The sequence below is a fragment of the Populus trichocarpa genome, chromosome 2 (assembly GCF_000002775.5).
Source record: "Populus trichocarpa isolate Nisqually-1 chromosome 2, P.trichocarpa_v4.1, whole genome shotgun sequence".
Classification (NCBI taxonomy): domain Eukaryota; kingdom Viridiplantae; phylum Streptophyta; class Magnoliopsida; order Malpighiales; family Salicaceae; genus Populus; species Populus trichocarpa.
This window is the reverse complement of record NC_037286.2, coordinates 306261-327319: the sequence shown is the minus strand read 5'-3', so window position 1 is coordinate 327319 and position 21059 is coordinate 306261. Positions and strand designations below refer to the sequence as shown.

Here is a 21059-nt window from a genome sequence, read left to right as displayed (position 1 = left end):
TTAAGCAGAACAATAACAAAATTAACAGCAAATTGTTGAGCATTAACAAAAATAAAAGCAAACAAACAGGGACAACAGAGGGTAGAAGCAATAACAACTAATTGCAGAAGCAGAAACAGAAGTAGAACGAACGAAATATTCACAACAATATTCACAGCAAAGTTCAGGTCTTTGATCATTTGAAGTCGCAGAAAAATAAAAGAACAGAGAAAATGAGATACATACCCGTGGAGCTGCAAGCCTGCCCGTTCAAAGCAAATGGGTCAACAGAGGGAAGAATTGATGCCACTGTTATACTATAGCAAAACTCTTTTGCAAGTTCAACAGAGGAAAGAATATTTAAAAGATGTTTCAATTTGAAACAGAGGATAGCGAAAGAAGAAAGAAACAAGTAACACTCATCTAACCTTATTTTTATATTTGAAACGGCGATCAAGGATTCAAGAGTCTTCTGCTTTTCTTCGCGACTGAAATGGGTTTGAAGATTTCTTGAAATTAATTAGGTCTTCTCACTTCTGTGTTCGTTCCTTTGCTCTTCTCGTTTTGAACTTTTAATTGTAAAAGGCAAAAACGATGTCGTTTCGGTCATGAGTATATATAAAAAATAAACTCAGGTCTCAGCCGGGTTTGACCGGTTCGTCCAGGTCCCGGGTTGACCCTCCAGGTCGACCGGGTCTGACCGGGCCAATTCCCAGCATGTTTTTTGCTTAGACCTGGCCCGACCACAGACCTGGGTCGGCCGGGTCCCGGGTCGACCTGCCGGGCCGGGTTTTAAAACACTGAATATAACAATTTATATGTATCTTTTTAATCTTTTTTTTCTCTTAATATTAAACGTTACCTTATTTATATAAACCAGCTTATGTTTCAAATAAATTGTAATAATTCATGGAATTTTTCAAACATCCTTTAAAAAAAAAAAGAAATGCTCTTTTAAGATTCCAACAAACAGAATCAATATTTATACATATTAGAGAATAATATAAATTATATTTTAAAATATTATTTAATAATTTAAATTGTTATTTTGAGATTAATTTTTTTATATATAATATCAAAGTCTTGTCGATGAAATAATCATGAATTTAAATTTTAAGTTCTAAAAAATAGTTCAACTGCTATTGTCATGAATTTAATTATTAGTTATTATTAATAATACATAGTTTTTTTTTTTCATAAATATACAATATTAACAGCATTTATATTAGATAAAAAAAAACATATGAAAAACTTATTGTAACTAAAAAAGAGTGAAATATAAAAAATATGAACTTAAAATACAAAAAAAAAAAAAAAAAAACCGCCAGCAGGGGCTCTTCTATCGCAAACTCCGCTTCTCGCTGGAGCTACCAGCTACCTTAGATTTCATTCCTGTTGACTAATCCGAGTCCTTGAGAGCTTAATTAGACGTGAGCGGAGAAGAACTCTGAAAGAATAAACATGCGAAGGTTCGGGTGAAAGTGAAGGTTGGGATCGGACTCTAGTAGTACTCTCGGCCTGTGTCCGGCTTTCATTGAGGGTTAAATTTTAGGTTAATATTTGTTCATCCATTGTTTGCAGAATAATGGTCTATAAAGGTAAAAGAGTGCCCGATTCCACTAGATAAAAATCGTTACCCTGTATAATATCCATCATTTAAAACTATGCCCCCTTTGCTTGCTCTAGCTACCTAGCTTTTCTCTGTTGTTGCACAGTGGATATATACAACACCTTATTGTCCTCTTGAACTGCTGTTTATATATACACGAATTCTTTTTTTTCTTTATATATAAGAATCGTGTACAGTAAATTTAATTTGTTCATATATATATATATATATATATATATATATTGATGGCATCTGGACTTCTTCTTCTTCTTCTTCTTGTTTTTTGTTTTTTTAAATATTCTTGTTTTTTATAAACACAATAAGGGGTTTCACAGTTATTTTCTACATTCGATATTTTCTAATATAATTGAATTTGAATAAATTAGTAAAACTAATGGTTTAAATAATCATTGACACTGCATTGATGCTAAAGTATCCTTTCACAGGAACCTTAATTCTAAGCCAGAAAAACATTGATTATAGTATTATTCAAGTGTAATAAAAACTGTCAGTAAGGTTTACAAGCAAGTTCATAGCTATTTGAATATCAATTTGTTCGGGAATTGGGAGCATTTATGGGGATCTTCTCCTCCTAAAATGTGTCGGCGTTGCACGTGTAGCATGGTCAGGTAAAAGAACAGGTTTCCTAGCTAGGCTGCTGCTGCTGCTGCAGCTATATAACTATCTAGATCTTAGTAACTCATCCAAGTAAAAGATACTACTACCAAGCAGCGCCAGCCAGGCTCTAATCTTAAATATTATCTCCGTATAATTTTCCTCACTGGTTACATAAGCCTACGTTCCTCCTATAACCTATCTGAGTTCTGTTTATTAATGCATTCCTTTTTACGGTTTTTTTTATCTTCTTGTTTTCACCTTTGTAGGAACTAGGGCCTATGTCTGATCACCCCAGAGTCCGTTTTGGCATTATCACATGTGGTAGCAAGTAGTTACCACTCCCTTACGCCACTTGGTGGGACTTCTTAATCCCGTCAGTCAGCTTTATGAGGATTTTCATGTCATTGTCCTCAAGGATAGTGGAAAAAAATAATAAATTAGAAACAATTTCTGGACGAGATATCAGTGGCATGGTGATAATAATAATACTAAATCTATCGAGGGCTATGTTAAAATTACCCTAAAACAAGAGCCAGATGGAAACGGACGATCGAGATATTAATTAGTGGCATGGTAATAAATAGAATGGCGAGGAAGGACCTGGCACCATTTCCTTCTCTCCCACGCTAATGCATGGTTCTGCTACAGGTACTTATGAGGACCCATCAAAGAAGAAGCAAGGAAGGTCAGTATCCCTCATTATTTTAATTCAGCCATTGGAATCCTTTTTCCTACCTGTGCTAGGTTTCTGTCATTCGATTTAACACAACCTAACAGACTCCCAATCATAGACCTCATTATTTCCCATTGATTGGAGCTAGCATGAGCACTAACACTTCTCTTCCTTATCCATATAGTACGATATTAAAAATTAATTAATCATGTCCGGATCATGATTAAAAGTGGAAACAGGGGACCAATGCTCTTGATTCAGGCTAGCTAGGGATCTATCTAGGAGCATGTACATACCTTTTTCCTGCCACTTTAATTTGCTTGCGGCATGCAATAATACTTCAACACAGTTCTTAATATGTTAAGTGTTCTCCGGATCGGTCCTTAACTGCTTTCACCTAATTGCAGTGCTTTGCTATCATAAGTGGGAAAAGTTACATCTTAATTAGAATTTGAATTTTATTACCGTTAACACTTAACATTTTTTTTAAAATCTCATTATTTATAATATTACCATTATAATCTATTCAATGACTAAAGAGTACCCACACTCTTTTCTCTTCTTCCTCTTGATTTTCAGTCATGGGTATGTTTGTTTAATTGATCTGCTTCGTCAAAGGTTTTTGTTGAAGTTAATGATTCAGTGGCTTCTTTTGATGCTGGATCATCAAAGGAGGGTCTTGCTTCTTCTAGGGTTTTAGGATCTGAAGAAGACATGTTGGGTTTTGAAAATTTGCAAGGAAGAAGAACCCTAACTGCCATTCCACCCGTATTCTTTCCCTAAACACCAAGTCCGCAATCCTTTCCCTTCCCCTTAATCCCACACAACCACCATCTCCAACCATAAACCCACAATCCAGCCGAACTCCATAGCTACCGTTGATTTTCTTGTTAACTCTTGCAGCCTTCCCTTGAACCGGCCTTTTGATCAGTTTCCCATAATCTAGCTAATTATTTAGAGGTAATCATGTTTCAAGATTTGATACTTGCAAATTTCTTATTTATCTGTAAATTTGCAATTTCTGCTGATCGATGAAATCCTTTATGCGGTCCATATATTATATATAGGTTGCAATATATTTGAATATTCTAGACATTTAACTAGCAGAACATTGAAGGGTTTCTGAGCTATGGTTATGGGTTAAACAATTAAGAGATCGATTACCTTGATAATGTGCCTTTTTGGGTAAGATCACTTAAAAAAGTATGGTTGCGGCTTTTGCAGGAACACATCTTCTGTTTCCTGGGAGGCAATTGCTTCAAGGCAGGTTCTTTCATTGTATAAAGGCCTTGAGACGAAGAACTTGCAGTCTTTCATTTCACATGTTGTGTATTTCTTCGGATATATTTGGAGAAAAAGTGGGAACAAAATCATTAATTAGAACAAAAGCAAATTACTAGCAAAACCATGGTGTGAAGAGCACAAGGTTAAGCAACCAACAGTGTTAATTAGCAAATGGAAGGATAAAACAGAGTGGCAAATATCTAATTGCCTAAAAAACCACTCATTGGGGTCCCAGCTAGCCTTAACGTTTGAATTTAGCTAGGGTCTTAAAAGAAGATTGATATGTTATTTGATTGATTTTTTAATTAAGTTTATTCATGGGTAATTTGGTTATTTTATTAATTTTGAAATTTTTTATTAATTAAGAATGTAAAGTACAATTTCTTAAATTATAACGAATAATTTGAATTACATAAAAAAATCTAATATTTTTAGTTTGGTATACCAAGGAAAATAAATATTTCGAAATTTTTTTAAATTAATAGATCATAATAGTGAGTTCTTTATACTTGAAAGAAATTCAGATATTTAATTTTCTTATATAAAACCGATTCATGGTCGTAATATATCTGTGACAAAAAGAAAGAGAGATCTGAATTTTTAACCTTATAAAATTGAAGTATAAAATTATATTTTTAATTTATTTGTTTTGCCTACGCATGTTCAAGTGATTTGGGAGGTTGTGATATTAAGAACTCATTATTTTCTTCAATATTATTATGTCATGTGAATGATATGTAGACGTACGGATGAAGAGAGAAATGTTGATGGAGGTGACTCCTTCCTGCAGACACATGCATTGTGGGCCTTTCGTGTAGCTAGGCAATGGCTATAGCTAGTGCATCCATGGACTGCAATGGCTTGCTTATCGTCTTGCGGCAATAAGGCTATCTTTTTCGCCTTCCCGGTTTGGGTAGGCATGGTACGCATGTCTCAGGAGTCAGGACTCCTCTGGAGCAATTACATAGCAAGTGGCCGGCCTCGAACTTTAAACTCAACGCTCTGTGTGGGAACGAAGAGAATCGTAAGGACTGAGAATCAAAGGAAATTAAAAGCTTTAACTTTCTTTTGTTGTTTGGATGGGAGAGATGGAAATATATATAAAAAAAAAATATTGAGAGATTGATTTCTGGTGGGCTCATAGAAAAAATGTTCATCTCTTACATTTTCTTTCTTTCTCCCAAAACAGTGGAAGTAATGGACTGCAATGGCTTGCTCCCACTCTCCTCTCTCCCAAACACGCTGTAGATGCCAAGTGTGTAACTCTTTGCTGCATTTAATGCAATCTACTGCCCCCTTTGGCTCTTTTATATTCTGTGAGCGACGGCCTTTTCAGGCAGGTACAAATTGGACCACAGAGTTAACGTAAGTTCAGCCCCTCAACTTAATCATCTACCATTAATGAAAACTTGGTGGTTAATTATACCTTGCTGCGTGAACTTTCCAGTTTCCTGGCTTTACACACGTTCACTCACCCATCATTAAAATTGTTCGATTGAAAAAGTAATCAACAGTAAGAACCGGTCCATCCCCTCCAAAAGAAAATTGCCATGATACAACAGCACAGTCTCCATGCCTGCAACCTAGCTCAGCCTAGTGCTACGAAATAACAATCTTTTACTGCCATACAAGTGAAAGTCTACAGGGGAGGTTCATGCTGGTACGTACCTGGTGGGTTAGACGTGATTGAAACATTGAAAAAACTCATCAAATTTCTTTTAGATATTGAAGGACTGACCGACCTAGCTCCTAGCATCATCTGACCATTACTAGACAAATAGCTTTTCAAATAAGATAACAATTTAATTTAATTTTTATGCTATTATGAAAGATGTGTGCCATTCCAAGAGAAGGTGGGCAGAAGAAAGAAGACCATTGAACAGTATCGTTCAGAAAAGTCTAAAGTATGCAACTTAAAGAAGAAAAGGTTGCCCAAAATGTTGAAATGAATTCTTTTAGGACTGAGTATTCCAGGCTACAGGGACACATAAGAGCTCAGAACTATCTCTTGGAGTCAACTAAACAACATCTAGTGAAGGCTTATGGAGAGGCATGGTGTTTTATCACGTTTTTAATACTTATATTGTAGAAATCGTCCAAGATCATAAATATAATTTTAGAACTTAATAATGTTTAAGTTCTTTGGATCTGATATATTTGTCAGACTCATGTTTTCTTGGACTTAGTTGACTATCAAGTCCAAGTTTTTTGGGTTTATTATGTTTGTCAAATTCGCGTTACTTTGAACTTAGCTAACTATCAAGTTCAAATTTTTTGAGTCTGACATATTCACTAGACCCACATTATCTTGAAATTGACTAACTGTCAAGTCCAAGTTCTTTTATACCTGCCATGTTCGCCAGACCCATGTTTTCTTGGACATGGCTGATTGTTAAGTCTAAGTTCTTTGGATCTAGCATGTTCGCTAGATCCACATTACCTTAGGCTTGGTTGACTGCCAATCATAAATAATTTAGGTCTGATGTGTTTATCAAACTCATTTTATTTAAGAATATCTTTTTATAAATAAAAATATTAACAAAAAATTAACTCATCACAATGCATATAAATGCAGTGTAGCTTTTAAATTGCTAATAGCAAGGCCATGTTAAAAAAAAAAAAAACCTTTTTCTCAATGTTGATGATGGGTTTGGTGTTTGAATTTATTAGATTTTCATGATTCAGTATCTCGTTTTTAATTTTTATCAGCTGAGTTTGTAATCTATTGATAAGTGCATAATCAAGTATCTTTATGTGGATTTTTTTTTTTTATTGTTGTTGGTATTTTCATCAACCATGACTAGATCAAAGCCACCTTATACCTAAGAACTCGATCGAGGCTTTCATGTCATATGTTTTTTTTTTTTGAGGTGGGGAAGTGAGGAAGAACATGAACAATTTAAGGTTTGGACAATAATATGATCATGAGTTTGACATGATTATGGAATTAGTTATCAATTTGTGTCTATGGTATCCATGAAAACACTTGATTGTGCTTTTATGAATAGATTAAAAATTTTATTGATAAAAACTAAAAAATAAAACACCTAATTGTGAAAATTGAATAAGTTAAGACACCAAATGTTTTGTTATCTCTTTCTTGTGGTCCAAAAAGGTTTAATGATTTCTAACTTGTTCTTATTTGTGTCGTACTCTACAACACCGTTTGTTTTTGTATTTGGAATTGCTTTTAAAAATATTTTAAAAAAAATCTAAAAAAACCATTTAAATATATTTTTAATTAAAAATACATACAATGCAAAACACGCAAATGATACAATTCAACCATTTTTTTGTATTCATTTTGGTAGAGATATTTTGTGCTGGCCTAACATCAAAGTTTTGCTGGTTTATAAGCGCTAGCCCATTTTAATACTTCATATAAGTGATTGTGAGCGCATTCCGACCCGAGTTATTGGTAGCCTGTAGGTGTTGCCTGAACTCACCTTGGAAAGGGATGCCGAAGTTTTTTTTTCCTTGTTTATATAACCTTACTCCAACTCCTTTCATTATTTTCCTCATCTTAGGTGTATCATATAAATAAGGAGGTTGTATATATTGCTTAGAAGATAGACTTAGTTTTGATAGATGTAAACATGACTAAAATATATTTAATGTTGGTTTATTCTTGTGATATCCCATAATAAAAGCATAAAGTTTATGTTTTTGTTGTTGTGTACGTAAAAACAAATATAATTTTAATACAAAATAAAACAATTAAGAAAAAAGATTTTGTCAAATAGGTTAGAAACACCAACTTAGCAAGTTAATATTTACAGGAAATATTACAGGTGACATTAAAGCAAAGTTTTTCACCTCCTTACATTATAAAAAAATACCTCATAATTGTTTATTTTTATTTTTGAAATCGTGTTTGGATATATTTTAAAAGTGTATTTGCCTTGAAAAAAATATCATTAATGTTTTTTTTTTAATATTTTTTGATGGATTTGATGTGATAATGTAAAAAAATTTTAAAAAAATTATTTTAATATATTTTCAAATAAAAAGTATTTTTAAAAAATACTATGCATATTAAAACAGACATTAGCCAACAAGGATTAGATGTTAAAAGTGAATTGTATGATGCAGTGAACCTATATATATATATATATATATATATATATATATATATATATATATATATATATATATATATATTATGTTAATCTACTATATTATTATGTCATACATGATCATGTCATATGCTTAGATTGAAAGCAATCTAACATTAAGAACCAATCTTTAAGTCTCAGAATTCAGAAAAATAAACAATCCAACAACTTTACTTGAAAGCCAACACCTGCTTATAAACCACCCTCCCTTCCCTCTGTATCCATCCATCCAATTAACAGCTAAAATGGCTCTCTCCTCACTTTCTTTGATGTTTCTTCTTGCATTTTCTTTCATGTCATTCTTCGCCAATTCTGGTTTAGCTCGTGATTTCTCAATTGTGGGCTATACCCCTGAAGACTTGACGTCCGGGGATAAGATCATCGATCTCTTTGAATCATGGATATCAAAACATGGGAAGATTTATGAGAGCATGGAAGAAAAATGGCTCAGGTTTGAGATTTTCAAAGATAACTTGTTCCACATTGATGAGACCAATAAGAAGGTCGTTAACTACTGGCTTGGATTGAATGAGTTTTCTGATTTGAGCCATGAAGAGTTCAAAAACAAGTATCTTGGCTTGAAGGTTGACATGTCTGAAAGAAGAGAATGTTCTCAGGAATTCAATTACAAGGATGTCATGAGCATCCCAAAGTCAGTGGATTGGAGAAAGAAAGGAGCTGTTACTGATGTCAAGAACCAGGGGTCATGTGGTAAGTGTCCTATCTCAATCTCAGATTCTTGCATACAAAAGTAGCCATGGTTAAATAAATTGAGTAATGTCACATGGTCAATGCTTATTTGTGCAGGTAGCTGCTGGGCCTTTTCAACAGTAGCAGCAGTAGAAGGTATAAATCAGATTGTTACAGGAAATTTGACATCCCTGTCCGAGCAAGAGTTGGTCGATTGTGACACTACTAATAACTATGGGTGCAATGGAGGACTTATGGATTATGCATTTTCTTACATAATCTCCAATGGTGGACTCCACAAGGAGGTAGATTACCCATATATCATGGAAGAGGGCACCTGTGAGATGAGAAAGGTATTAGCTAACAAGAGAAAACTATTAATTCCTTCATGGTTCACTATCAAATTATTAATCCAGGCCAAACAGTCTTCGTTTTTGTTTGATTTTCCAGAGATGAATGAATAGCAATAAGCAGTACCATTTGATTTATGTCTTTGGTCTTGCAGGAAGAATCAGAGGTAGTGACCATTAGTGGATACCATGATGTCCCACAAAACAGTGAAGAAAGCCTATTGAAGGCACTTGCCAACCAGCCCCTCAGTGTGGCCATTGAGGCTTCTGGCAGAGACTTCCAGTTTTACAGCGGGGTAGGTCAACATTTACCACACACACACACACAAACACTGGCTTTGTATCTTTCATTCTGAATGGTAGGCTAACTCCATTGATTTATGTTGCAGGGTGTTTTTGATGGTCATTGTGGAACTCAGCTAGATCATGGAGTGGCAGCCGTTGGGTATGGATCAACCAATGGCTTGGATTACATTATCGTTAAGAACTCCTGGGGATCTAAATGGGGAGAAAAGGGTTACATAAGGATGAAGAGAAACACTGGCAAGCCTGCAGGGCTTTGTGGTATCAACAAAATGGCTTCTTATCCCACTAAAAAGAAGTAATTAACATGCTAAATGGTCTCTGCTCTTGTCTTCCTCTTTCAATTCCCATTTCTGGAATCTGGATGTCATCGGGTGATGTCTTGTAGTAAATTGATATTCTAAATGTTTAATCACTCAAGTTGTTGTCTTTTTCACATTTTCTATTGGCTGGCTATCCATTAAAGTTTGAAGAAATTTACAAGAAAGAAACTCGCTTTCATCCCTATATATCTAGTTCTGCCAAATTCCCACTCTGACAAGCACAGCCTTTGTTCTAGTAATCTTAGAGAAAAAGAAAATATGATTAATGGCAGCATGGACGATCCATCACACGCATCAAATATCACCAACTTATAGGCTTACAGATGAAGATGAAAGGTCCATGATATATAGATGATGTTTGCCCCTGTGCACAGCTATAGCTAGCAGTGCTTCTCTTAATTAATCATCACCGCCGCTCCGGCTACCACAGCAACCGCCATCATAGCAACTAACGGTGACCTGTACCGAAACAAAATACTGAATCAATTGAAGGGTGCACAAACCTGAATTTAAGTATATAATAGTAAACAATCAATCATACGGGATGCGTATAAAAATGCCTCTAACTTATTAAGATGCTCCCGTATACCTTCCTTACCAATCAAATCTTACCATTAATGCTCAAGTTATTCTTAATCTCAATCCTTAATCCCAAACAATTAATAATAGGGATGTTGAAAATTATCATGGAAGAAAAACTCTTACTTTTTAAGCTAATAAATGTAATATGAGCCGCTTAAGCTTTAAAATAACAAAATTATTATTCATAATTTATAATTATAATAATACCATCTATAATTTTTAAAACTTTTAAGCATTTCATCAAATAATTTCCGATAGTAAATCTTTTTCTTCAAATATTTTATTTTCTAATATTATTTTCATTATTTATTTTTAAATTATCACAAAATATTTAAAAGAATATTAATTTAATTTTTTTAAATTAAAGCACTTTGAACCATATTATTAAATATATATAAAAAAAATTAATTGAGAAATCAAAATAATTTAGTGGAATATTTGATAAAAAAAAAATTTTAGATGAAAATTGACAGTCCTAGGAAGTTGGGGGTATACTTGATATTTACCAATAAAAATATAGAGTAAAAAATAAAAATAAAACCCTTCGTTTCTTGTCACACACACTCAAAAATCAACTCCAGTTCTGTGCTCACTCGAAAACTCACCTAAAAAACCCTAATTCCGGAGGAAAAATGAGAAGTAAATACGGCGGCGGGCAGCGGCGCATTTCAAAATCACCTCAGAAACCTCCCTCATCCTCCACTCTACGCCCATTTCCTCAATTGAGTCCGGTACTTACTCTCTTTCTCTCTGCTTTTATTTTATGTTTTTATTCTTTCTTGTTTTAATTAAATTATTTAAAAAAAATAAATCACAGGATGAAGCTAATAGTGATGAAGGCGATGCTAATTTAAGTGAAAAATCAAGCAGAAGCGATGATGATGTGGGTAACGGTGGTGATTGGATGGAGGTAGATGCATGTTTAAGCTGTAATAAGCGTGGGAAATCGAAATTGTTGGTTTGTTGTGTGATTGGCTGTCCAGTTTCTATTCATGAAAAGTGTGCAAATTTTAAGCTTGCTTTTGATGACTCGGGTAGGTTTTGTTGCCCTTACTGTTCTTATAAACGGGAGGTTGGTAGGGCTAAAGAGCTTTTTCGGAAGGCTATGTTGGCGAAGAAGGCGTTGTTGGGTTTTATAGATCCTGAAATGGTGGGTGGTGAGGCTAAGCGAAATGGGGGGGAAAGAGCGGAATTTGATGGTGCTGAAAATAGAGATGCGCTGGTGGAGGATGGTCTCAAGGTAAGTGATTGTGATCGTTGTGAAGTGATGGTTGATGATGAAATGGATGGTGCTTTGCCTGGTGCTGTTGACGGTAGTGACAATGGACATAAGAGTCAAGAGGAGAAAATACAGGGGATTGAGTCACTTGAGGATTCAATCAGCAATGAAATTAGGGATGAGAGAAATATATCTGAAACTCATGAGTTTGAGACCTTAGAAGGTGAGGAAGGGAAGCAAGAACGGGAAAAGGATGGCAGAATTCTTGAGGGTGGAGAGCGAGCAGAATCTTCAAAGGATCATTATGTAGAGAAAGAACAAAAACAGATGCAGCAGGATGGATGTGATGACGAAGAACAAAAAGAACAAGAAGAAAAGCATCAGGATGGATGTGATGACAAAGAACAAGGTCAATGTGTGGGAGAAGAACAAGTGCATCATGATGCACGAGAAGCCAATTCTGGTGGAGGAGTTGCTGCACCTAAGGCTCCTCATGTTTCTGATTCGGACACTGGGAAATCTGTTGTGCTTCGGAGGCGTGTCAAGCATATTGGTAAGAAGAATATAGCAGAGTCTCTGGATGCCAAACTTTCGAAGGAAGCACCCCCTCAACCACACACCATTGATGAAAAGGAAGCTAAAATCCAAAAAAAGAAAGTTATCCTCTCCAAAGAGCCCAGACAACGCCTGGAATCTCCTAAGATATCGTGAGTGTTTTTATTTTATTTGAATAAAAAAATCTCCATGCAAGTTTGATCACTTCAATAACATAATTGTTTAGCTAAGATGGTACAAATGGATCTTTTTAACTCAACCTTTTCTCCCCCTACTGGCAGCTCCAACCTTTATCCTCGTAATGAAAAGCGTCAAAGGTTGAATTGGACAGCTGATGAGGAAGACACACTAAAGGTATGAATTTAAATAGCATTGCCTATAGATGTGACCATAGGAGAATACCTGAACTTGGCGCTGCATCTTTGCAACATATTTTTACGGATGGATGGTCAAAAGAAAAATAAAGTACAAATTGTTATTTAGAAAATAGTTATGGATAACGTGTTGAGGGAACTAAGCAATACAAAATGCAATTGTTGGACGCTGTAACTAAAGAGAAATTAACACACCTTCAGGGAATGGTCAAGAAAGTGTTGAAGGGATTGAGGTATTAAGTTTGTCAGACATGGAGTGCCCCGAGGTCTTTTTTTTGGGATAATGTGCCCCAAGGTCTTTGATGTTGGAGTCAATGATGAAAACTTTCTTTGTCCCTTGTTTTTTTTTAATTGCTGGAATCATTGTACTTTCCAGAGGTTAAATCTGCACCATTCAACTTGTCTTTGAATTAAAATGTGCTGTCTTGTAGGTTTAATGTCATAATTGAATGAATAACATATTTGATAAATCTTCGAATCATGATAAATTGATGATTAAGTGGAAGAAATCATCCCAGAGATAGTGGAGACTTCAAGTCTGAAATGCTTAAAGATTTGTCACTTTCATTTCATTAGGTGAATTGATTACAAATTCTTGAAAATACCACTGCAAAGTTTTCTTTTTTAAAAAACACAAGTCAAATATTATCTTGTTATAGCTCTTAATTTGCTGTCATTGAAGGAGTATTATAGCTTTCGGATGACTGAATCAGCAGAGAAATGTTAAAGATTGATTTGCCTGAGTGGTTGGCATATATTCTGACTTCAGGAAGGAGTGGAGAAATTTGCTATACCAGGAAACAAAAATACTCCATGGAGAAAAATTTTGGAGTTTGGTCATCGTGTTTTTGATTCAACTCGAACTCCCACTGATCTCAAGGATAAGTGGAGGAATATGACAAAATAGTAAGTTGATGTTATGAAAATGCACGTGGTCACACACTTATCCACGCTTTTTGTTGAAGCCATTTATTTTGGAATGATTGGGGGTTTGCAATAGCCACAAATAAATAAGTTAGCCATCATTCTGCTTCTTCTATCCAAGTGGGGTACAATATTCTCAAGTGTGTTCTCAAGTCCTCTGGTAATTTATTGTCCTGGCTATATTTGAGTGATGAGTTCCGCATCCTCCCATTCATTAGAGTTGGAGTGAACTCATTGAACTAAACATCCAATAACAGAGTAATCTGTGAAAATTTAAAACACATAAATGTATGTACTTTGGATAGTTCGGCTTTATTCAATCGGACTGCTGAGCACTGTTCAAATTTTTACTTAATCAAGAGGCTTCTTGGTATATGACAGCGTTCCATGCTTAAACAAAAGCAGAAACCGGTCATATAACAGAGGAACCACAAATATTATACTAAGTTTACTTTGGCTTTCCAAACTCCCACCCTCTCCCCTTTTATTCTTATTAAGTACGGAACGCTTCTTTACAATTGGCAAGTGGACTTGATTTTCTTTTTTTTTCTTGTCAAACCCTCTCATTTGAAATTTTGTGCAGGTTTTATGGTGCCTTTGTTTTCTCTTTCTTTCTTCTTTTTCATTAATTTCATATTGTTTTTCATGTTGTAGCGCTTATTATTGTAATCTAATGTTAATGATTTTCCATCTAGTCTGTTAACAATAGAAATTGACTTTTCTATGTACATTATCCTTTCTATCTCCTATCACTACCAAATTTTCCCATAGCCTATTTGAAATTGTCTCTGTTGTTTTCTGAGTTGCAGGAACTTGTCTTTTCTATATCTAACATGATTGTGTCAAACTATTCTTCTTAGGGCAAACCGCTGGGCGACTGGCTTTTTGGTTACACTGTTCGGTAAGGAAGTCAACCATATAATTGTCTTAAAATCCTGTAAAGTGTGGTAGCGATCTCTAGTGGAGCGTTTTGCTTCTCAGTTTTTGCTTCTCAGTTTTTGCTTCCCTGTTGAGATGTAAATTTGTGCACTCAATCATGGCCGCACACTTTGTTTTGTAGCTTTACTTTGGTACTATTTGAAATTCTGATAGTAATTGTTTTTTAAAGTGTTTTTTTTAAATGTATCTAAATAATTTTTTTATTTATTAAAATTTATTTTACATTAAAATAATATTGTTTTATTTTTTAAAAATTTATTTTTAATATTAGCATTTCAAAAATGATTTAAAATCATAAAAAAAATTAATTTGAAACAAAAAAAAATGATTTCAGAAGCGCATCTTGAACTTAAAAACAAACACACTCTGAAAGTTTAACAAAAACAGAGAAAAGAACAGAAGAAATTGTAGGTGATCTATCTGGTTTTTCTTGTCCAGCTCTAGCATTTACAGAAACGTGTATATTTAGTTCCTTACAGAGCAATAACCTCTCCAGGAACAGAGGTATTTGGGTGGCGATCAGTATCTATGTAACATCTGAACAAGCACAGCTCTGTATTTTCGCTCTCATTCACATTCTCCTCAAATGATCCCCCGTTAGTTTGTTGTGTGAACAACTATTTCTCCTTGCTCCGATTCCTGGAAGATCATCCTCGGCAATAGTTTTTTGTAGCCCACAAGAATCCTAGTCCCAAAGAAAGCACCTACCTTCCCCATTTACCCCATTAATTTTGGGACTGGAAGAGGCTGCTACTATAAAAAAGCAATGTCAAGAAGCAACCACGTGGTGGCACAGGAGAAGAGATCAGCACCGTGGCGACGGAAGAACTGCTTGGAGAGGAGGGAATAAGACGGTGGATTTTGTTGCAGATATATGAGATCATCTTCGGCTATTTGGCTAATTGAAACATCCAAGACCGTCTCCATGTCCCTGCTGCTTGCAGGACCATTATGCTCCACCAGAGCTGTGTACCTGACTCATGATATGAAAATTAAGAACATTAAGTAGTGCAAATCATAGAATAACAAAGTAAATTTATACACTACGTTTGAGAATGAGGTGCATCTGCCTTCCGGGCATAAAGATTGTGCTTTTTATTTAAAAATATATTAAAATAATTTTTTAATTAATTGTACATTGGGTATAGACTTTGTAAGGAAAAAACCGATCAATTTGTTCTAAATTCTTGAGTAGAATAAAGTATGTGAGCTTTTCACCTTGTGTTCCATGTTCTCTTTTTTAGTTAATATTCCATGTTCTCTTTTTTAGTTAATATTAATGTATCTGTTTAGGAGTGTGGTTGTGATTATTTTTTATTTAAAAATATATTAAAAAATTATTTTTAAAATCAGCGCATCAAAATGATCTAAAATCATCAAAAAAAATATTAATTTAAAGCAAAGAAAAAATAAATTAAAAAATTAAAAAAAAATACTTTTGAAACACAAAAATAAACATAACAAATTCCTTACATACGAAAGTCAACAAAAATAATCAAGCCAAAATTATTACTCTTACTTTTGCATCCTGAATGAAATCAATAAATAGCAGTCCAATCTAAACAATAATATTAACAAATTAAAAAATATTTTAAAAAAATCACAACAACCTTCAAGAAAATTTTTGTTCCAGCTATGATTTTTGTGTTTGACTGATTAGAATATTCCTTCAAGAAAATTCCATCCTGGACTTCGAGAGAGAAATTCTTTCTTTTGGTCATTGTGCAGCCACGGGAATGAAAATGTGATGCTTGAGTGTCCACGTTCACAAATGTTAAGCTGACTACCAAGTCCTTTAACCAATATATATCCTGAGTATCTCTTGAAATTCTGGATTTGTTTTTTAAAAATTATTAGTTTAAATTTTACTAAAAATTTATATAATCGTTAATTTCAAAATTTGTAGTTAAGGTGCATACAAACTGACCCGAACACCCACGTTAATAATATATATATATGTCCAGAAATTATTCATCAATTAGGAGATAATATAATGAAGTAGCAATAATCAATGAACCATGATGCCTTTTCAAAGAACAAGAGAGAGAGAGAGACAGCGATGAAGTAGGTTGAGGTTAATTCATCTAATAAAATCGAACAACAAATTGAAAACCTGCAACACCATGGTAGAGCCTTCAAGGAAAAGAAGACTAATCTTGGTAATCATTGATTATGCTGCCAGATGTAAATGATGGATAAAATGAAGACGACACTTCACCATGAGATTTATGTCCTTATTTGTCCCTAATTCATCTAATAAACTAAATATTTTGTTACTATTACGGAACAGAAGAAGCAGAAAAAGTAAAAACATAAATATATTTAATTGAAAAAATATAAAGAGATAAACGTGAAATATTAATTTTGGAGTAAAGTACCAATGAAATATGTCATTTTTTATATCCACTGTTTTTTTTTTTTTTTATATCGAGACAGCAGTAAAACACTAATTATATAAAATTATAAAACTCTAATTAATATTGTAGATTGTATGTGAATAAGTATGCTAAACATCTTAACCACCTAAGCAATGAAATACCCAAATTTATTAGACCGCGGGAAGATTAAGCTGGATAATTTTGTATGATGTAGCAAATGGAAGCACAAACCAGCCACATCGAAGATGCATGATCAAATTATGAATCTGGGTGAACTAGGAGTAATCAGATACAAAAGGAATAGTACGAATTCAACAAAATGGTTTCTACATATATTAATACACCAGCCAAAATGTAGCTGGAAGAACAGAGAAAAGAACAGAAGAAATTGTAGGTGATCTATCTGTTTTTTCTTGTCCAGCTCTAGCATTTACAGGATTTGTGTAAATTTAGTTCCTTACAGAGTAGTAACCTATTGAGGAACAGATGTATTTGGGTGGCGATCAGCATCCATATGACATCTGAACAAGCACAGCTCTGTATTTTCGTCCTCATTCTCATTCTCCTCTAATGATCTCCCATTAGTTTCTCGCGTGAACAAGTATGTCACAGCCATTCCAAAGAGACAAATCACACCCAAACTTACTAGAGCAATTCTCATTGGTCCGATTCTTGGAAGATCATCTGGGCCATTATGGTTTGAAGCCCACAAGAACCCAAGAGTCCCAAAGAAAGCACCTACCTTCCCCACTGCCCCAGAAATTCCATGGCAAGTTGATCTAAATCTCGCCGGAAAAAGCTCAGCCGGCACAATAAAAGTCGTGGTGTTGGGTCCAAAATTTGCAAAGAAGAAAGTTAGACCATAAAGGAATAGGAAGCCTTTATTTTTGTGTTCGCCCCAATACTGGTATGGGATTCCTAATGCAAAATAAACTATACCCATGCAGAGAAATCCCATCATTTGGATTTTTCTTCTACCAATACGATCAATGAAATAGACAGTGAACCAATACCCTGGAATTGCAGCAACAAGTGCTACCATGGCTTGGAAGACAGCAACTTTGAAAGTTTCTTCATAAACGTTGGTGTTTTTCAAGTCAAGATGCATCTTGTAAATTTGGGACTGGAAGAGGCTGCTACTGTAAAAAGCAATGTCAAGAAGCAACCACGTGGTGGCACAGGAGAAGAGATCAACACCGTGGCGACGGAAGAACTGCTTGGAGAGTAGGGAATAAGACGGTGGATCTTGTTGCAGATATATGAGATCATCTTCGGCTATTCGGCTGATTGAAACATCTAAGACCTTCTCCATGTCCTTGGTTGCTTGCAGGACATTATTCTCCACCAGAGCTGTGTACCTGAGTCATGATACGAGAAGTGAGAACATTAAGGAGTGCAAGTCATACAATAACTTAGTAAATCAACTTGCTTAAGTAACCTCGGTTTTCTTAATTAATCGTAAAGAATCATCAGCACTGGGTTTTGAGACGTCATGATGAATTTGCTCGAAATTCTTAACTGAGTATGTTTAGCTAGCTACTCCATTTATTAAACAAGGTTAATCATGGCATGATTGGAAACTATATTTTAGTTTAATATTTACAAGATTATTATTTGAAAGATTAATAATTAATTTGGTGACAAACAGATCATATAATTCATCATATATAGGAATAGAAAAATCATTATAATCCATTTGGTCAACCTAAGAAGGCTGCCTTTACATTCTATGCTCTCCTTCCTCGTCAATTCCACGTATAAAAGTCAACAGAAATAATCAAGCTTAAATTAATATTACTCTTGATAATTACGCATTAAAGGGCCTTTTAGAATCTCAAAATTTTGGAATGATCTTAATGAATTCATGATATTTTAATAGAATTATTGTAATTTATCAAATACACACACACACACATTATGTACCTGGCTGTTTCAGGCATCATCATGCGCCAATAATATGTGAGTCCAGCCGGGACGGCACCGAGTATCAGAATCAACCTCCAAACAATGTCAGCGTCTTCTGGTGTATGATTCCCTGACAAATTCTTGGAAGCAGCAGCCTCAAAAATCTTTGATACCACCATAGTCACCATGGAACTAGCCAGAATCCCAAGCCCTTGCATAGAAAACAAAGCTGCTACGAAAGCTCCACGTGTCTTCTTATTAGCAAATTCAGACATGATTGTAGCCGACAGAGGGTAGTCTCCACCAATCCCAAGTCCCAGAAAAAACCTGAAAATCCCCAAACTGACAAGAACACAGGTTTTGGTCCGGCAGAAGGAGAAACCGCACCCAATGGAGCTGAAAACCATGAGAATCAATGAGATACCGTATACGTGGCGCCTTCCCATTCGGTCACCAAGTCTACCAAAGACTAGTTGACCAATCACTGTACCCAGCAGGGCTGTGCCTAACATGGTAGCAAGAACAATTCGTGGGATTTGGTATTTGTCTTGACCAGGTTTGTCCTCGTAGTATACACGGCCAAGAAGTTTCATGATTGGAGGGATACAAAAGAGATCATAGGCATCAGTGAAGAGGCCCATGCCTGCAATAATTATGGCTTTGAAGTGATAATACTGTATTTTTGCCGCATCAAGGGCAGACAGTACTTTTAATGCCATTGCTGAAGAACTTCGAAAGGGCAGCGGGAAAGAATGAGTAACAAAGGGGAGAGAGAGAGAGAGATCTCGAGCAGCTTCGTTTGTTAAAATTGGGTTTGGATTCGTACTCAATTGCAAAGAAAGGGATTTATATATAAAAATCTTTTGGATTATTACTGTTCATTAGTACTGATTTTGTCCTCTTCTAATTTTTTTCCTTGTTTACTAATATGGTCCTTCAGTCAAATATCATTAAAAAATCTATTGACACCGTTTATATCATACCATTAGTGGTTAAATTTTTTTTTAAAAAAATCATGATGTAACAATGGCATCTCCTACCCTGTTTATGTCAAAATAATAAGTTCATGATAGATAGGGATTTATAACAATATAATTAAACCTTGATTAATTTAATACTTATTAATTTATAAACATACTTAAATTAAACTTTATATTGTATTAGAGAGGTTGATTTGGTTTAGTTTGATTGATCTAATCAAACTGTGATTCAAATTTGAACTTGAGTTGATTTAAGGTAATGAATTTTTAAGGCAAGTGACGGAATGAACTGGCAATTATACGAACAAGGAGTGGCCAAATGGGGGATGTTGATAGGACAAAATATAATAGAATGATATATTTACCATCCAAGGAGTGGCCAAATGATCAAGCTAATTAATACATTAAAGAGTAAGTGGACCCAGTACAAAAGTCACCCAAAATCTTTACCATACATTACATAACTTGTTTTTTTAATAAACTTGGCGAGCATCAAAGACTTTAGACTGGATTTAATGTGTAATTTGCAGAGAAGCCCTAATATTCCATGAATATGCGAATCAGGTAACTTTCCGTTAACTTTCGTTGATGTCTATATCTGGAGAGAGGTAGCTGAGAAATCAAATGGGTTTTACCAGAATCTTTTTGGGATTCCATTTGGAAGATATTTTCTTGTCTGCTCCCCTTTTGACGATCCTAGACTACAAGAAACTGCATTAACTATACTACTGTTACATACACAGTTTGATGCCTTATAATATGAATTATGAAGATGTTAAACATCATAAGAAGATTTTGAAACGGGCATCACCACAGCTAATTTATCGTTTGATTCACTGAAACATTAAAGATGTTATGGATACTTTATTATATTATACATTACCAAAACTGACTAGTTTGTTCTTAACATGAGATCAGAAAATTAAAACAATGACTCGAAGTTAGAATTACCAGAGCTGAAATCAAGATTAGACCCTTGTAAATCATCTCTACTGAATTTTCAACCGAAAATTCTCAGATTTTTTCAAGTATAGAGGTTCATTGCAGGCCACACATGACAGGATTAGATTTGATCCTAAAATCATAACAAGGGACACATGGACCGTATACGAGGAAGGCCGGCCGCGTGGAGCCATTTTCTTGTCTAGTTCGAGGGCCTCTCAGACGGTGACTTCTTTTTTGACTCATTAACAAAATAATGTAGCTCTAGACCCATTAGTACTGTTCATTAGAATAGGGAAATGATAATTTTTCGTGAG

The 21059-nt window shown here is 34.7% G+C and overlaps 3 protein-coding genes across 14 annotated transcripts; 2 read left to right on the top strand and 1 right to left on the bottom strand.

Moving 5' to 3' along the window:
* Positions 1 to 8457: 8457 nt before the first annotated feature.
* LOC7471750 (cysteine protease XCP2) lies at positions 8458 to 10059 on the top strand. The gene is made up of 4 exons (XM_002301865.4): positions 8458 to 8989; positions 9086 to 9321; positions 9474 to 9614; positions 9708 to 10059. Exons 1-4 carry the CDS (start codon positions 8524 to 8526, stop codon positions 9921 to 9923), a joined length of 1059 nt encoding a protein of 352 aa, XP_002301901.2. The 5' UTR covers positions 8458 to 8523; the 3' UTR covers positions 9924 to 10059.
* Positions 10060 to 11074: 1015 nt separating this feature from the next.
* On the top strand, positions 11075 to 15763 carry LOC7471749 (uncharacterized). 11 transcript variants are annotated; one of them, XM_052450383.1, is made up of 6 exons: positions 11076 to 11257; positions 11344 to 12452; positions 12582 to 12654; positions 13444 to 13580; positions 14459 to 14499; positions 14976 to 15763. In XM_052450383.1, coding segments are annotated over exons 1-5 (1419 nt in total). In that variant the 5' UTR covers positions 11076 to 11158; the 3' UTR covers positions 14460 to 14499; positions 14976 to 15763. The 11 variants fall into 11 exon arrangements, 10 of the variants coding, with proteins under 10 accessions (XP_052306347.1, XP_052306346.1, XP_052306341.1 ...); XM_052450385.1 differs by having other exon boundaries at positions 15040 to 15122; XM_052450384.1 differs by having other exon boundaries at positions 15007 to 15024.
* On the bottom strand, positions 14994 to 19642 carry LOC7474552 (probable inorganic phosphate transporter 1-9). 2 transcript variants are annotated; one of them, XM_052450380.1, is made up of 3 exons: positions 18839 to 19642; positions 17388 to 18273; positions 14994 to 15025 (listed from the first exon to the last, which is right to left on the bottom strand). In XM_052450380.1, the coding sequence occupies exons 1-2, from the start codon at positions 19537 to 19539 to the stop codon at positions 17388 to 17390; spliced, it is 1587 nt and encodes a 528-aa protein (XP_052306340.1). In that variant the 5' UTR covers positions 19540 to 19642; the 3' UTR covers positions 14994 to 15025. The 2 variants fall into 2 exon arrangements, with proteins under 2 accessions (XP_052306340.1, XP_002300626.4); XM_002300590.4 differs by lacking the exon at positions 14994 to 15025 and having other exon boundaries at positions 17217 to 18273; positions 18839 to 19640.
* Positions 19643 to 21059: the final 1417 nt, after the last annotated feature.

Bases quoted from the DNA above. Each gene is read 5' to 3' on its own strand.
- LOC7471750 (XM_002301865.4), top strand. From the start codon at position 8,524: ATGGCTCTCTCCTCACTTTCTTTGATGTTTCTTCTTGCATTTTCTTTC. The intron at 8,990-9,085 runs GTAAGTGTCCTA...TTATTTGTGCAG, and splicing joins CAAGAACCAGGGGTCATGTG to GTAGCTGCTGGGCCTTTTCA. The intron at 9,322-9,473 runs GTATTAGCTAAC...TTGGTCTTGCAG, and splicing joins GCACCTGTGAGATGAGAAAG to GAAGAATCAGAGGTAGTGAC.
- LOC7474552 (XM_052450380.1), bottom strand. From the start codon at position 19,539: ATGGCATTAAAAGTACTGTCTGCCCTTGATGCGGCAAAAATACAGTAT. The intron at 18,274-18,838 runs GTACATAATGTG...ATCATGACTCAG, and splicing joins ATGATGCCTGAAACAGCCAG to GTACACAGCTCTGGTGGAGA.
- LOC7471749 (XM_052450381.1), top strand. From the start codon at position 11,159: ATGAGAAGTAAATACGGCGGCGGGCAGCGGCGCATTTCAAAATCACCT. The intron at 12,655-14,458 runs GTATGAATTTAA...TATTCTTCTTAG, and splicing joins ATGAGGAAGACACACTAAAG to GGCAAACCGCTGGGCGACTG. The intron at 14,500-15,006 runs GTAAGGAAGTCA...GTGTATATTTAG, and splicing joins CTTTTTGGTTACACTGTTCG to TTCCTTACAGAGCAATAACC.